General features: G+C 40.0%; 1 protein-coding gene across 9 annotated transcripts in view; it reads left to right on the top strand.

Moving 5' to 3' along the window:
- GRIA4 (glutamate ionotropic receptor AMPA type subunit 4) overlaps positions 1-15389 on the top strand; it is a 236995-nt gene extending 221606 nt beyond the window's left edge. Inside the window, exons 14-17 of one of the 9 annotated variants that reach the window (XM_035327592.1) lie at positions 5164-5278; positions 7479-7613; positions 8936-9118; positions 14250-14386. In XM_035327592.1, coding sequence (XP_035183483.1) covers positions 5164-5278; positions 7479-7613; positions 8936-9070 — 385 coding nt within the window. In that variant the 3' untranslated portion in view covers positions 9071-9118; positions 14250-14386. Of the gene's footprint in view, positions 1-5163; positions 5317-7478; positions 7727-8935; positions 9119-14249 lie in introns of those variants that run through there. The other 8 variants (XM_035327577.1, XM_035327618.1, XM_035327599.1 and 5 more) reach the window with 8 other exon arrangements.
- Positions 15390-17939: the final 2550 nt, after the last annotated feature.

The raw sequence follows: 17939 nt of genomic DNA, 5'->3' as shown, positions 1-17939 counted from the left end.
CGTGGTACAGGGAAGGGCAGGGCTGCACCAGGGAAGGTGTCTGGAAGGTGCTGAAGGAGCAAGTTTGGTGTGATGGCAAGTGATGGAAGAAAGGGTGGGGGAAAAAAATAGAAGTTCAGTCCATGGAGAAACAGGGAGGATCTGTGAATGCAGGAGGGAGGGAGGAACATATTGTCGATGAAGTACAGGTGGCAGGCAGGAGTTCATTGTGGAGTAGAAAATGCAGTGTGTAAGGCATTGCTAGCAAAGGATGAGGATCATGATGGAGCTCAACCTGTGGTCCTGTAACTACATATAGCCTGCCAGCAGCATTCACCTGACCTCAGGCCTGTTTCTTGCCACAGTTTTTCATAGGCATAGGCAAGTGAGTAGCCATACCTATGCATACAGACTACATAAAAAGAGGAGAGGACGCTCAGTGCTCCTAGAAAGCCCCAGGTCCATCATGTGCCTGCGGTGCCCATGCTGAGGAGGACCAGGCACATCACAGAGATGAGTACACATTATGCACTGCTCAAATTCTGCACTGCAGCAGCATCTGGTCTTGTTTTTTAAACTGCAGATACTCTGGCTCCTAAAGGTGTTAGTTAGCCTTATCATCTCCAAAATCCATTCCCTTGCTCAGAAACAGACTAGTAGTATCTGATAAAGTCAGTAAGACTATTTCTACTGAATGAAGGGAGCTCTAAATATTTTGATTTGTTTTCCTATCATTTGATCATCAGAGGAATAAACAGGACACCATGCACTGTTTTTGCAAACCTGACAACAACCATAAGGTCCTGAACTAAGGTCTTAAGCATGTCTAACCAATGCGCCTTCTCACTCTGTGAATTTAAAAAGAGTAAAACCCGAGCTCTGTTAGCAGCTCTGGTCCAAATTACGGGGCTTCCTATTGTCATGAGCAAAAATAAGAACATCTCTCTTGTACTGAAAGCAACGCAGCACCTGAGCCTTAACTGGCCAACTGTGCTATTACTATTTGAAATTTACCCGTCAGTCTAGACCCAGAATAACCTTTTTTATCGTATTAAAGAGGACTATAGAAATCAGGGAGTTTCACAAGAGCTCAGCAGTTCTCCAAAAGTTTGTGTTACTCTATAAACTAAGATTTCTCCTATCCCCGCTCTGTGGACTTAAAAGCTCTTTTGTAGCCTCCCCAGTTATTATTCCCTTTAAGGAATGAGCTTCCAAAATTTCGAAATACAAGATCAGATCAGATTGTGATCCAGTTTCCAGTTTCCCTCATAAGACTGCGTTGTCAGCCCCACGTAGCTGATGCTGCCTTCCCCCATGGCCTAGTGGCCTTGGCAATTAAGTGATGTTTGAAGAGAAGGCTGAGGTCCCTCAGTCATTTGAGTGCTTCTGAAAATAGTACTTCAGATCTCAGCTGTATGCCACCGTACAGCTCATGAGATGATCCTTGTGATACACAGAGAGTTATTTAAACCCAGTTTCTGCCATTATATTCCTCAGTTGTGATAAACCTCTGGGCTGAAGGAAGCTGTGCTGGCGAAGCTCTGCTCTGTCTCTGCCAGCAGCCCCCAGGAGAGCACAGCATCCTTTGTTTTTCATTCTGCGGGTGAGGCTGACCTTACACTTAATTAATGGCTCAGCCCTGAGTGGGTAATGAAAGTGCTCCTAGAGCATACTTGTGATTGCTTTTTTTAAATCCCTGTCTCTTAAAATTCCGCATTGGTTTCAGAATTGCTCAGCGTTGTAATTTAAATGCTGTAACTGCCCATTCATCGCCCTGTACACAAGGAGCTCAGAACTTCATTAATGCTGTTTTAAGGCACTGTGATTTTGCTGAAGTTGCTGGCAGCAAATCCAGGCTTGGGCCCTTGAAAAACAGCCCTTCCAACAGAAAGTGATAGAGGATAGGATGGGGAGGAAACAAGTAAGGAGCTGAGTGGCAGAAGGGCTGAGGACATGGTGAGAAGGTGGAAAACCACTGTCCCTGCACCCATGCAGGCTGTGCCTCTGCTGATTTCAGCACATAGAAGAACAGGGTCTCCTCTGCTCTGCCACATGGAATTTTTGCAATGTGGCTACATGGGACCAATCCTTCTCCATTTATAAAGGGTAATTGTAGTTATTATTTTTCATACATTACCCTTACATGAATTTGGATCCTCTATGTATATAACAAGGGTGATTCTCAGCAGCTCTGCCAGCTTGCTCTCGTTATCATTAATTACTAATTCAAGAATCACCAAATGACTTTAAAAAAATCTACATTGTCATTTTCTATTGTAATATACAAGACTGCACTAGATGGGAAATTTAATTTTAAATGCTGGATCTATCCTCTGTATATGATTTAAGTACATTGTTCTTGCTCATCTATAGTAGACCATATTGATTCTTAGTTCCTGCCCCCTTTAATGTCACTGGGACTATTCAGCAACCAGTGGGTAAGCACTGTAGTAACACATTGTAGTCGCTGAACATGTGACTGGCACGGTCAAAATGATTTTATTTGGAGAAATTTTTAAAGAAAGGAAAGATGCCTAGAAAGGCAACTTGCCCTGACAGCCAAGGTGATGTGAGCATTCATTTCCCTTAAAAGCTGCTGAAAATCTGCTACTAAAATATAAAAACAAACAATACAGACTAAATAAATTAAAAGTCACCATACCTGCAATCACTTCCTGCGACTGCAAGCAGGCATATATGCCAGTGTTCTTAAAAGTGTGAGCTAAAATGTTCCTTTTCAAATTTGCAGCCCTCCAGATGGGCTTCTCTTACTGTTTTGAGTGTGTACTTTTCCCACCACACCTGGCTGATTTAAACTGAGATTCAGGAAGAGTTTCAGCAAAAAGAGTGAAGGGGAGGAACAAGCAACTGGCCTCTGGTACATGACTGGCTATATTTCAGGGAAGAGTAGGAATTGAATTGCCTCATCTATGTTTGCCATTGCCATTGCTATTGCATTCATTTATATATGAAAGATAGTATGGCAATTTTAAGTATGAAGTTGATTGCTTCACACCCCCCCCCCGAAGGTGGGGGGGGGGGGAGAAAAAGAAAAAACAGGGCTGAGACAGTGCAGAAAGCATGGTATTAAGAGGCGTACAGTTGCAAAGAAAAAAAAAAAAAATCCATGTCTGTATCAGGCTTTGTATACCTGAACTACTTGTGCTGGGAAGAAAAAAAAAAATAAAAGCACAAAAGACTGGGAGGCAGGCTTTCTGGCTTGTCCCAGCTTGCTGCTGGTCTTAATAGTTCATACAGAGCCCTACTTATCACACCATTTTAATCAGTTTAATCTGCAACAGCTCCATAGGCTTCTGACTGTCCATGTGAGAACTGTACCTGGACATCCCCAGTCCTTGCCATAATCAGCCCCGTTACACTGCTGGGATTTGGGAACAGTGAAATTCGGCTTAGTGCCAGTGCACGGCATGCTGCAGATGAGGACTATCCAAATAATATTAATTATTTCACACGTCTACTAGAAGCAAACAGAGGATCATATTGACAGACAATGTGCCAGCATCCCAAACTGCTGCCCACTCCTTTCTCACCTGTGGGACTCTCGCATTCCACTTTCAACATGCACAACCCACTGACACAGAGCCTGAAGGCAAAATGCAAGTTTAAATACTGAAAAAAAAAAAAAAAGAGAGAGAAAAAAAAAGAGAAATTCATGCTAGCAGCAGCATATTCCATGTGAATTAAGCGTGGGGGATTTGAAAAGTGGATGAAGCATTTCCTTTATTTAAAGAGATCACTTGGGAGTACCTGAGAATTCTCTCACACAGCTGTAGCTGTCAAAAATTGTCTTTTTGCTGTGACACTGAGGCTTCCTCAACAGCAAATCATGACAGTGTGCTTCATCCTTTCTTAAATATGAAATATACATATACAAATATATACACAAATATATAAGCATTTGGGGATTTCCTGTTAAATCAGTTACAGAGTGTAATTACAAACTCTTTTTCTCTTTCACAGTATCAATTTTGGCTGGCTCAGTTGCCCTGTACTGATTGTCATTTGCACTGCATTCTTTATTTTTATTTTAAGCCTTGAATTCATGAGTAGACATTTTAGCAGGGCATGGATTATGGGCATTATGAGAGATTAATGGTACCACAGGAATCCACTGGTACACAAGATCCGGCTCTATGCCATCCAGTGTCACCAGCAGCCCATCTCTCATGTGCTGTTTCTGTTTATCTGCCTCCTTCTCTGATATATATTGTATTTTCATGCACACCTGCACATAAATAGATACATATATGCCTATCATGTTAAGAATTGGACAGTCAATGGTTCAAAGTGGAAAGTATAGAAAATAAGTCTTAATCATTTGATAGGCTTTTAGAAAACAAACTGCTGCAACTGCATGAGGTGGGGCATTATCATAACACTTTATATTATTCACTGAGTTTAAGTAACTTCAATGTAAACTCATAGTGGTTCATGCTTTGAGGCATTAGAATACATTTCATCTCAATGCTTAACTCCATTGAATCACTCATGGCAAACACCATGGAAGATATTCTGAGTAGTAATTAATCACCAGCCTGGGACCCTGAAAGGCTTAGTTGAGTAAGAGAGATGGAAAGAAAAGCTTTGAATTTGGAAACAATGTGGAAACAGGATATGGAAATGAAATACTGGCTGTGGTGTTCCCAGCCAAGGCACAGGGCAGGGGCAGTCGGCACCCAGGGTGACAGTAGGTATGTGCCAAGGGCTGCAGTGACAGCCTGCAGAAGCAGCTCCTTCTCTTGCCAGCTTAATTTTGAGGGCAGTAAATGAAATAGCTATGGCCAAGTCATGTTTCTAGCTTGTATGCTTACAAACCAAAAATGGATGGAAAACAAGGAAAACTATGTTTGTTAAGTCATATATGCAGTTGTATTGTATTATCTCTGAAAGCTATGTTGTTAATATATCTAAGCCAATAGTTTTGGGTTCACAGTAATTGCATACCATTTATTTACAAATCTTCCCCAGCAGTATGTGCCTGTTACCTAAAGCGATGGAGCAGGTCCCGGTCGTATGTCTGTCTCTAAACCTGGGCCAACAGTACATGACATAGCACCCACTGTGGCCTCTGCTCTGTCACTTTGCAATGCGATTCTATGTAGTTTTACTTGAATAACATAAAATAACATATATAATGTTATTTATGTTATTTTCCACGTGAAGAACTCCTGTAAACCTTGCCGTTTTGAAACTCAGTGAGGCAGGCGTCTTAGACAAGCTGAAAAACAAATGGTGGTACGATAAAGGTGAATGTGGACCCAAGGACTCTGGAAGTAAGGTCAGTCGCTGCAGTTCGGGACCTACTATCGTGTTCACAAAGCAGTAAAGGGAGTAATGACCAAAATGACTTAGAAGTAAAATAAGCAGCTGTAGACACAGAGCAAATTGGCTTGGCCCCATCTTGATGGGGGTCACACTTTAATTTAAAGAAGCACTATTTCTTTTTGAAGTCTTCAGTGGTATAAATCACCTTAAATCAACCAACATCCTCCTACGTGTTGAAGGCAGCTGTTGAAGAGTTACAAGGCAGGGTTTTTGTCTGGGGGGAAGCAGGTTGGGTTGGTTGTTTCCATCCTGCCTACAGGGAATGTACCTTCCCCTTCTGCTATTTGGGCTTGGCTGCAATTATGTCTTCTCCTTTTAGGACTGACTAGCCTTAGGGTGTCTTCAGACAGGGAGAAGCACTAAGGGGAAGGATTTCCACTTCTTGCTCCCATTAGGGAGGTCTCTTGCTCCTTGAGGAGCCAAGGAAGTCCTAATTTAAGCTTTGGAGTGAAAAGTTTCAGTAATTCATAGCTTTCTACAGCTTCCCGTATTTACCCTGGTCCATTCCCAAACTAATCCTCACAGCTTCAGGGAGCTCCTGAGGACAAGCCCAGAAGCAAATATTTTTCTGGTGCACCAGAGTTAGTGCCAGCCTTGTGTTCTAGGAGTCTGAAACGTCCCTGTGGTGCCTGTCTTGGTGCCAGTTTGTGGTGCCCAGAGCTGAGGGGACAACATGAGGGCAGTGACTGCTAGCTCTCCCTGCCCTACACATTTTGCTTTTTCTTGCAAGTGGTTTGGAGAAAGGAGTGACAGTCATCAAGGGGATGGCAGAAAACCCCTAAAGCACAGCTGAGAAAGCCTCAACCCACTGTGTCCATTAAATCAGGTCCTTCCCAGTCCTGACTGCTCCTTGTTCCTAAGTTCCATGTTAGCAATTGCCACCAGAGGAACTGAGTCACCTTCAAGGTATTCAGTCCTCTTAGACAGCTAAAAAGAGACAGACAAAGCAGAAGACTGGCTATAAGCCCCAGACACCCCTGTACACCCATGGGAATTGCTACTGTGTTGATCTACTGATTACACAATAAATAGTGCCTCTTTAAATTAAACCCTAACATTGAGCATAAGTTAACATTTCATACAAATTACAATTGGAAGTTAAGTGCTCTCCTTACTTTAGGTAAAGATTATATAGTCTGCATAAAAATAAAGCTTTATAAGTATCTTAAGGCACAATGCAGTATTTGGAAGTCAATCCTGAGAGAGTTCCTTGAGAACTGTGCTAAAAATGCACATGGATTTAAAATCATAACATAATTGATTCATAACTAAGCAGTGAAGTATAGAGAAATGTAGAACAGTCATTTGAAATATAGAGAAATGTTGAATAATTATTTACAACAGTAAGTCCAAAAAGGTTATTGTTTATCAGATGTTGTATATTTAGGAATTTGCTAAAGAAAGTTATCATTGTTTTCTAAATTTTCAATAGTGTATAAGATTTAATAAATTACTGTTTAAAATTATACTACTGCAGAGCCTTAGTCCATGGGCATGTTCCAGAACTATATATATAATAAAATATATATATATAAAAAAAAAAAAAAAAAAAAAAAAAAACAGTAAGAGGTAAATATATGGTGATGTGTATGGTACAGTGTGTACTTTCAAGGAAGTGTTTGTTCCAACAACTTGAGCCTCAGATGTTATTTTCACCTGTCACTTAAATAGCAGAAAGTCAGTCTGGATCTTTTGAATTAACAGCAATACCTACTACAAGTGAAATTTTTCTTTTAGTGAGCATCAAGCAAAATCTTGTCTGATGTAAACAGATTTTTTCTGGATTCCAAAGCTTTTAAAGAGCTTTGTGTAAATGCGATTTCATGTCAGTGTTAAAATGTCCCTTAAAGAGAACTGGATGTGTCATTGTTCAATTCTCCAGCTAGTGGAAGTAATGCTTTGCAGTAAGTAAACCATGACATCTCGATATACTGGCAACATACTTATAATACTTCGATGTTGGCCAGGAAAACTAGGTGCTTAAAATATATTTTATAGATCCAGATAGGTCAAATTTTGTGAGTCATGTAAATGACGGTAATTTAATTTTAGCTAAATGTTGTTATTTATATCTATTTCTGATGTTTTAATGTATAGCTTGTGCTGCAGGGGTCTGGATGCCGGGGTTAACTGTGTCACTTCTGTTTCCCCAGGACAAGACGAGTGCCTTGAGTCTCAGCAACGTTGCTGGAGTCTTCTACATTCTGGTTGGAGGCTTGGGCTTGGCAATGCTGGTGGCTTTGATAGAGTTCTGTTACAAGTCCAGGGCAGAGGCGAAGCGAATGAAGGTGGCAAAGAGTGCACAGACTTTTAACCCAACTTCCTCGCAGAATACCCAGAATTTAGCAACTTATAGAGAAGGTTACAACGTATATGGAACCGAAAGTATTAAAATTTAGGGGTAGGACTTAGGGCCTACTACAGTGAGTGGGTGATGCATCTTGTACCGCAGTGTTGTGACATGTCTGTCTAGTGGTGCTTGCTTCTAAACAGAGCTTTATATTTTGGAAAACTTCAGTGCAAAGTGGTTCAGTTTTTTTGGCTGCAGATGTACAGCATACTATTCTATGTTGCTAATAGACATCTGCATTGCAAGAAAATTTTAACATAAAAAATACATTTATAACAACTAAATGTTGTTCAATCAGTTGGGAAATAATAGCTATTTGAAATATCCAGAGGGCCAGTGTTTAATTACTTAATTGGCCAGTCTGATCTCCTAAACATTTGCACTATTCTGGTGATAAATTGTTGTAAGCCTTTATTATTCTCTGTTGGCCCTAACTGGGACTTCCTTACATTGAGGATTTAGGATAGGCAATGTCACTGAACCATAGTTAACCTAATGAAAGACAAGGCACTGTTACAAGAAGTCTAAATGTTGTTTTACCTTCTTCTCCTCCTCCCCGCCCTGCTCCTCACCTTCCCTTCGATACATGTTTTATGCTAATTGTGTGGCTTTTTTTTTCCCCCCCCCACACACAATATTCTGCTTCAGGTCAAGCTTTGCCCACCATAATAACAACCAAAAGTCACTAACCAGTGAACAGACTTCGATTATTGTCCTCAGCTTTCAGTAACGTGCTGGCTTGGCTCAGGACTAATAGTTTTTAGACATTCACGCAGTAATTTCAGACCAAAATGCTGATATGGCTGAGCTGCATCCTGCATAGTTCCCCTTATTAGGTGTGTAGGGGTGGTTTACCAATGCATTTGGTCTCATCCATGCAGTGATTAGCTTACCAACTAATCATTAGTCAAATCAACTCCCTGACCTTTGGAAATGGCATGTAGCAGCACACTGAGCTTCTAAATGTAATTTTTCCATAGCTCCTAAGCTAAACTGACTGCTTTGTAACAGAGGTGCGCCAGTCCCCTGCCCTCTCAGTGCTACCTCGAGCTCCCTCTCCTTGCCAACAGCAAGCTGCACCTCTCCTCTTCTAACAAAACTACTTTCTCCTAAAATCACAGGGCCATCCTTATAGTGGAAGTAAGAAATAAAAATTAAGTGAAAGGAGATGAATAGAAATGTTATGTTGCCACCTCAGATTTTTTTTCAGAGGAAACAACTGGAGATGCAATTACTATTTTCTATTTATTATTTATATAGCGCTGGAGTACACGGCGCTGTACAATAGGTGAAGTGTGCCAAACACATAACAGGTCCCTGTCCCGAGGAGCTTACAGGCTAAAGGCACAGCCGGTACAATACCGAACCATACAGTACAGAGCAGACACAGAGTGAGCAGAGCATGGTGTTTGAGCATGGTAGCTGGAGCGCTGCAAGGAATAGGTGGGTCCTCGGGGGGCGAGGGAGGGGGCTTGGCGTGCGCTGGCTGGGGAGCTTCCCAGATGTGCTGTCGCGGTGTGGTTTTCTTTGGTTCCCTGTTGCACAAGAAGTCATGACCCTGGGTATACATTACCCAGCCTGATTTCCCCACATAAAAAAATCTTAGCTATGCACTTAGTTCACTATTGAAAATATGGGGCATGGAAATAAGCAAGGAAAAGGCCAAACTGCTAGTGCACAGCTAAACATCAGTTTGCTGATGGACCACCCAGCTAAGCAGGTGTTGCGGGTACAGGCCAGAGTTTACTACTGTAACAATCTCCCAGTTTCATTGCCTCCTCTCAGACAAAAATCTTAAAAATAATTAACCCTGTGCAAGTAATTATGCAAAATGGAAATAAAGAGCTCTTTTCTCTGTAATACTTTAGTGAATACCACTGAGAGCATCCCCAGCCTAGTATAAAAAATAATGTGTGCATATCAAAGCAAGGAGCACCAGTGATAACATGTGACAGCAATCCATTTTTATAAGCAAACCCAAGGTATATGGACAGTAGCAAAATACAGTTTGTTACTGTTCTCTCTTATCATGAGCAATGTACTGTTCAGTATCAAAAGCCCCAGAAAGCATATTCCTTGCCAAATAAAGTGCATCCAAAGCAAAATGCATCCAAAATATAGTGCTAAAGAAAACAAATAACCCAAAGCTTTCATTCAAATACTGACCTGGCCCAAACTGGCTTTCCAAACTAACCCTGGCATGACTTGAGTTGCCACCCAGTGCTATGATTACAGTACAACAAATGCTATAATGATACTTGCAGAATTTATTTTTACCCTTACTGCATTCTGCACATAAAAATTAGGGCTGATTCAGTTTTGTATTCTAAGAAAATAAACTAAGTACCTTTCTCTAACGTTTAAGGTTTTGTGGGATTTGTTAAAACAGAAATTTGAATTCTTACAGGATAAAATATATTAAAAAGCCAACATTTTATTTTATTGAAAATTCATGTTTGGGCCAGTGGTAACTTCTGATAACGTTTGAAAAACATTTCAGGCTGCAGACATCTAAAAACTTAAAATAAAAAAATAAAAAAAAAAAAAAAAAAAAAAAAAAAAAAAAAACACCTTAGGAACTTTAAGCAGATATTTATAGAATTCAGAAATTCTTAATTTTCCTTATCTTGTTTGCTGTAATAGTTACCTGAGAAATTTCTGCTTGTGAACCTCACATAGAAGAGCTTATGCTTGTAGGTGGCAGACTGCCGAGGTCACCTCACACTCTCGGGCAGAGCAGGGCCACCTGTGGGGCTCATACCCACATGGGTCATAAACCTATGCCAGCCGACAGCAGGATAGAGCTCACAGCACTCTTTACACATATTTCTGCAGAAATGTCTGCTTTTAGCACTTCAAAACCTCTGATATGTTTATTTATCCAAGGAGTAAAGGGATCATATTAAGACTAAAACTCTCTAATACAGAAAGATGCTTGGCAGTCCTAACCTGCATGAGTAACCAACATGCTGATTTTTAGGCTGACACCAAAAAGTTTTAACAGTTTATGTGATGAACTTATAAAAAAAAGCTTAAATAACCCACTTGAAAATTAATATTCATTAACATGTTTTCTTCTTCTAATTTAATCCAGTAGAAAGTAAGTTGCCTCAGGGAAATTAACCCACTGTGAGGCAGCAGAAAATGAAAAGGTAGGACTAGTATGCATGCGTGTGATAAAGATGTTTAGAAGGGATGGAGGGCTATTGAATCTGCCCTCACCAGGAACGGAGATGTGTTGTGAAGAGGGAGCGATCCTTTCCTCTTCTCCATTTTCATCTATCAGCATTAAGCCCTTAGCACGCCAGTCATCCTGATAGTCTGCAAACAGTGCGGAGCCCAGCTCCCCTCTCTGCAGCTGCTCCAGAGAAAAGCTCTGCCGAGTTCTTCCCATCAAACCCACTGGTGTCAAAGGGATCATCCCAGGGATGCCTTCCCAGCCACCACCCAGCCCCTCCATGGGCCATGAGGCGCACCAGCCAGCTTCCAGTTCCACTGCCTTCTCTTGCTCTCCCACCCCGTGCTGTTCATAATTGACCAAATTAACTACAACATTTACCAGAAAAACAACAACAACAACAACAACAACAACAAAAAGAACAAAGTGAACTGCTAACAAGGTGAAATTCTAGAGGATGGCTCAGTAAACATGTAATGCATTTATTTTGACTTATATACTTCCAATTCAACATAGAGGAAAAAAAAAAAAAAAAAAAAAGTTCATCTTCAATATCTGTGTCAAAGACATCCCCAGCTGACCCAAGTACTTAAGAAGTCTGAGCAACAAAGGGATCAACAACTGGGATACCTGTATTGTATAGACGGAGGAGGTCAGCTCCCTAAAGTCCCGTTTCCCAGTAGGAACAGGACAGTCAGTATTTTCAAGTGATTAAACTGACAACTAGCTTAATCAAGTCTTATGACATTAATCTAAAAACTAACACTATTGCTTAGTTTGGAAACTAACACAATTAACCACGTGCACTTACTGCACAGAGACTTCCACAACTTGAGTAATATTCACAGTAGATATCAAGACTTTTCCCTCTCATTCCAGCCTCTCCTGAAACCATTTCTATAGCCAGGCCATAAATCTGAAATTGTAACACCAATTAAACACAGTATTAGCCTGGCTCATTACCCATAGCTTAGTTTAAAATAAAACACAGAGACATATCTGGTTACTTTGCTTTATGGCACCTTCCTGAGTACAAGTTTGACCTGCTCCTGCTGACTTTGTCGACTGTCTGGGTTGTTTCCTGCAGTGTGTTGCTGAGCTGTTGTTAATCTGTGCCATGAGAAGAGAGGAATTGCCTTATTGCAGCTTTTTCTGTTACTCCATGGAAGGCTGCTGAGAAATTGTTCATTATTCTCTCTCTTTTTTTTTTTTTTTCCTTTTTTTTTTTGTTTGTTTGTTTGTTTTGGTAGATATCTTTTTACTGTCTTTCTGTCCTAAGTGTGTTGTCAATGGCCAGAAAGCTTTATAGCTTTATTCTATAGAGCTAGAAAACCATCAAGCTTTGCATAACTCACCCATCTCATGTAAATTTAAGTTCTTTCTCAGATTTTCCATTAGCAAGCAGATAGCTGATCAAAGTGATGGAGAGATGCTGGTACACAATGATGACTTACTGGGAAATTTACTCAAATCAGCTCTCATTTCCAGCCCAGTCTGCATTGTGATCTGATCTGGTCTCTTATCCCTCCCAAAACTCATGGCTAAAGATCTTTTCTTGCCATTGACCAAACCATGTTCTGTGCATTTCTGCAGGCAGCAGAACCTTGACATTTGCAATAGGACTGTGGACATGCACCATGTGGAATTTCACCACATTGCATTGTGTCTGTGCTTTGCAAATGCAGGTTTTTTTATTTGCTGCTGGGTGTAGATGAAGTTTTTGTTATTCAGCGGAACTCTGTATGGGCCCAGGTCCCCACTCCCTCATTATTTATTTCTCCCTTTTGATATCTAGCTGTTGAGTTAGTTCAAGATATGCTGGGTAACAGTCCCTGCCACAGGGACTCTGGCAGCAGGGAGAGTTTTTAAAGGATTACTATGGACATTGTAATTGACAATTAGCAAAGTTTTTACAGCTGAAGGGGAATGCCATAATGCACTCTTTAAGATGGGGTCTTATTCTGAAATTTTTACAGTAATTGATCAGGGAAGTTGCTCTTATATCCATATCCTGCTGTGCAATAAAGGCAGCTGTACTTTGGAAAATTTGTTTTTGAAGGAGCCAATAACAGCAATAAAATATTAGACTGGTGCATTTCATAGAAGTACACCCAGAAACTGTGGAAACATTTGGTAGTTTTAAGGAATCTCCCTCATCCAAATCTAGGGCATACTGATACCTTGGAAGGAGAAACTGGGCTCAGAGGGACAAAGACCTAAATGCAGAGATCAGTAATAAGGCAAATAAAATGATTTCATAATGTTTATCATCCCTTTGCTCCTATGTGAATGAACCCTCCTGACTCTCACTTTTTCCAGTCATTATTTCAGATTGCATACCTGCACACCAGTTACAAGCATTAGTTGAATAGACTAATAGACTTCAGCTGGCTAGAAATCAGAATTCCTCCACTAATTAGTATCTTATCACAGTATCTTTGAAATCTGTTTCAATACAGTGTAGTTTGGGTGCCTGATATTCCAGGAATCCTTTGTGGGTTGGTTGACCCTAGACACCTCCTCTGACTTCAACCATCTAGAAATCATTCAGTCTAAGCTATTTCTATTTTAATGGGAGAGTTCTTTTAGATTAGATTGCTGATTTTTGGATGGCTGAAGTTAGATGAAATAACTATAAATATTTTTTTTTCTTCTGTTTGAGGCAATCAGTCTCTAAATAAGAGAGTTTTTTGATTTACCTGAAGGTGAAGATTTTGAAGTAGCATTTCTTTAAAACATCATGTGGAAAGTTTAGACCTAATGTTAAGAGCTATAGAAAATGTATTTTCTCTCTATAAACTACATTGCCTTTGAAAGTTCCCACCTTCCCTAATTATAGGAAAATATATATATGAAAAGCGATTTGAGAATGGATGTATTATGAGTAGAAGTAATAATTTATTTAGATTTGGTCCATGGAATTATCACAATTATCACAAAGACAGCTATAGCAATTTGTAAGCAATTTTCAGTAGTTTTATTTTATCTTGAAATACCTAGTTGAAGGTTTAAGACTACAAATGCCTGTGCGTGACTTTATTCAAAGGTGCTAATGCTTTCAGGTTCATGAAAGGTTTTATTTAATGTAATGTGAAGTAGTTTAGTTGAAGGTATTCCCTATTCTGTTAATTTCTTGTTCAAATCTGGAATTTATATTTAAATTGATAATGACTTATTGTAATAAAATTTACCCTCAGAGTTTCTAGACTTTTTCCCCTAGTATGCATAAATGCTATGTATTTTACATAAATGATTATTATTTTAATGTTAATATGAAAAAATGCAGATGTCTAAATTTTAATATTTTGGTGTTTGTTGTGTCCTGGTTTCTTGAGGGCTAGAAATTTTCTAAAACTTTTTTCTTTTCTCCTTTTTTTTTTTTTTGGGGGGTGACAGCTTACCTTTTCTGAAGCCATAAGAAACAAAGCCAGATTATCCATCACAGGAAGTGTGGGTGAAAACGGCCGCGTATTGACTCCCGACTGCCCGAAGGCCGTGCATTCTGGAACTGCAATTAGACAAAGTTCAGGATTGGCTGTAATTGCATCGGACCTACCATAAAAACCAAAAAAATAATTGAGTGCCTTAATCAAACTGTGTTGGTGACTGATGGGAACACAGCACAGACTGTAACGACATGGGAGTGTCATTGATGAACTAATAATTTGGCTGAGAAAGGGAAGTACGTCCAAATGCGCCAGACATCATCAGCAACAATGTGTGCATGAGCTCAGCTCGGAAACCCAAACTCAGATTTTATATCAGGAAAATTCATAATTTAGTTTTGTTGGGGGGAGGGGGCTGGGAAGGGTGTATTAACAGCAACAAATTTCACTTGAGTGGACTTAAAACTAATAAGACTTGCCAACTTAGCGCATTAAACTGTGAAGAACATGCTCAGAAAGGACATTTTGGTCTTTGTCTTGACAAAGAGAGAAAAATAGCTATAGAAGTCAATGAACATGCTAACCTGTGTCTCCAGAACATCAATATATACAATGGAAGAATATTCAGCTGTTCAGCTGTAGAAATGAATCACTAAACTGTGATAAGAAAATAATAAATATGTAAATCCTGTGAAAAAAAAATAAAGAAATTATTTACATTTTCTTTGAAAAAAAAAAAAGGAATATTGAAACATGCTTGCTTTTTAACTGATGTAAATTCGGTAGAGGACAACACAATTCTTTTTTCTAACCATCTTAGGGAACAATTCATTGCAATAATTGATATAAAATGCCATCGCTGTAATAAAATTCAGAGACTTTTTTTTTATAAAAGTTGTTGGTCATCCTCTTGTTTGCTGTTACCTTCATTCTGTTCCATCATTTCATGTTCCACAGATTTGCATATGTCTAATACAAGAAAGAAAAAGAAAAAAAATGTTTAGAGTACATCATCAGTCTGCAGTGTAGAATCAAAAGAGACTACGGGTCACTCATGTTACAGATATTATTTATAATCTTGTTCTGTGTAAGAAACTGTGGTTTTTGTACCCACCAAAAAGAATAAAACAACAAACGTTCTTATAATATCGACAGAGCTTGAGTTGTTTTCTGGTCATTAGGGGCCATTAGTTATGTCATCTGGAGAATTGAACAGGATTGCTCCAGGATGCAGGACCTTATCTTTTACAGTTGGGGTGACTGCACATTCATGAAGTGCTTTGAAGTCCTTAGAGAGGCAGGACTCTGAACTGCCAAAGTACCATCATGATTATTCTGGAGGTGTTTTGGTACTAGTCATCAAAGTTCTTTCTGATAGGTTAGGGAAGCATTTAGTAATAGTGTCTGTCCTCTGGGGGCTTCAAGGGATGTGGTACTAGGGAGCAGGAAAGTAAAGATGGTGTTTTTTCAAAATGATTTGATACATACAGTGTTCATGGTACCCAGCGACCTCGACTTTCATCATCCAGCCTTTTCAGTACAGGTGAGGGAAATGCTACCAGGCATTATTTGAATAAAATCCAAATGTCTACAGGAGTAGGCATGTCTGTGGGTGCAAAGTTGCTACAATTTTTTTACTCATGCTGGCTATTCCCCTTGGCCATGCTAGACACTGGAGTGGTCTCCAAATCCAAGCCATTACCACCAATGTAACAGCTCCATTTCAAGGCCCAGACTGTAAATCAGATTCATACTCAGATTAATCATAGCTTCTAATACCCTTGTGATTTTTTCAGGCCCACAAATTTTCATGTTCAGATGGCTTATATTTCACCATCCTTTGTGGCTGGTGCTTCTCTCAGGTCCCAGGGCTTCAGGAGTGGGACCTAATGGTGCCAAGTGATGGCCAACACCCAAGAGCTACAGCAAAGAATAAACAAATAAAAAAGCTCTATGGACATGAGATTCATCCTATCTAATATGGACAAGTAAGAGGTAGCAAAGCAAGTGTTAGCTTCAGTTGAGGTATCAATACAGGTATTAATCTCTTTACTTCAAATACTCTAGATACCCTTTATAGTTACTAGAGATAGATAATCAATGAGACTGAATAACCTCATCTTAAAGCAGACATTAAAATATCAAAAAACTGAATCACAGTGTAAAAAACGTGTTTTTCTGCTGACTATAGTCTAGTCTGAGAGTGACCAATTCTTACACAGATCTTGGTAGTTCAGGCAAAGGTGAAGATGAGGTGATGCTTACCCCTAAGGCATAAACACTACTGAGTGTGCAGGGGTCTTAGAGGAAAACGACATGGTGTATGATGAATTGCTGTGAATCAACCTATTTTATATCCATGTTTTACCGGCATGTTTAGCTCATTCATGAGATCCTGTGAACTGTTTGTGTTTTGGTGGCCAGAATGGTGATTTCTCTGATTTTCCTGTTAGAGCAAAGCTGTGAAATCCCTCTCAGACTTCTTTTTACATTTGAATTAAAAGAAAAAAAAAAAAAAAAAAAAAAAAAAAAAAAGTTGCAGGGCTTTTTGTTTGTTTGTTTGTTTGTTTTTGTTAAAAAAAAATGGTTTGTCTTGATTTTTGCTGTTAGAGAATGGACAGACTGGGAGACTGAATGTGAAGGATGCTGTCCATTCTGTTCTGCTGTGCCTGTCTATTTTTCCAGGAGTTTGTCTTCAGCCTTTCCTTGTTCAGGACTGTGAGCAATGCCAGTGCTGTCCAGGGATACATTACTGTCTTCCAGTGTTACTTTACATCCTGCCCTGTCTCTCTGATGTATTACATCTATTTACAACTTCAGCAGACAGCACATCGCTACAGTTCGGAATGTCACCCCATGGAGTGCATTCTTAGGTGTCTAAGTTGGGTTTCCACTTGGCAACAAGACCTCACAGTCCTTTGAGATGTCCTACCCAGTGTCAGTAACTACCAAGAATCCCCACTGAGAGGATTCACAATCAAGCAGCATGAGCAATGAGGCCACCAAGCAGCATGGCTGTGGAGTACCCTGAATCACCAAAGGGCGCAAGGCCAGCAGCCACAGGGGAGAATCACTGCATCCTCTCTCCACTTCCAAGACTTGTCCTTGGGCAGGGAATGCTTTGTTCAGAGAAAGCTCGGTTAGATGAGGTGAAGAGGAGACTGTGATGTGTGTAATAAAGTGCCATGTATATGAATTAAAAATAAAACAAAACAGAACAAAAAAAAAACCTAGATGGGAACATGAGAGAACTGACTAGAATTTGGGGGGGCTGAGAAAGCAATCCCAGAGTATCAGTCTTCCACAGTGGCTTACTCTGTTTTCTTATTGAAACAGGTAACCTTTGCCTGACTGCTACAATCATCTTCACATATCTATCTCGGGTATCTCTCAGACTTTTGTCTCTTGCCATTCTCCTGATACACAATTTGCTCACTCCTCTATGTTTCTCCTCACCAGAACATCTGAGGATCTGTGCCAGAAGGTAACCTCCTACCTTCTGCAGGTAGGAAATATGACCCGAAAGAGGAGGAAGCACCTCAGGTTCAGGAATATTATGGTCTCCAGTTCAATGAGCATGAGGGTCTAAGGCTCTGTCATTAGATCAAGACTGTTCCAACGTGCAAGAAGTAGTAATGCAGCTCCTGGTGGCTGCTGGGCTGCATCCTATTCTCCTGGCACAATGGTCTCAGCTCTTTTC

The sequence above is a fragment of the Oxyura jamaicensis genome, chromosome 1 (assembly GCF_011077185.1).
Source record: "Oxyura jamaicensis isolate SHBP4307 breed ruddy duck chromosome 1, BPBGC_Ojam_1.0, whole genome shotgun sequence".
In the NCBI taxonomy this organism is placed as follows: domain Eukaryota; kingdom Metazoa; phylum Chordata; class Aves; order Anseriformes; family Anatidae; genus Oxyura; species Oxyura jamaicensis.
The sequence above is the reverse complement of the archived record's forward strand: the minus strand, read 5'-3'. Positions and strand labels throughout refer to the sequence as shown.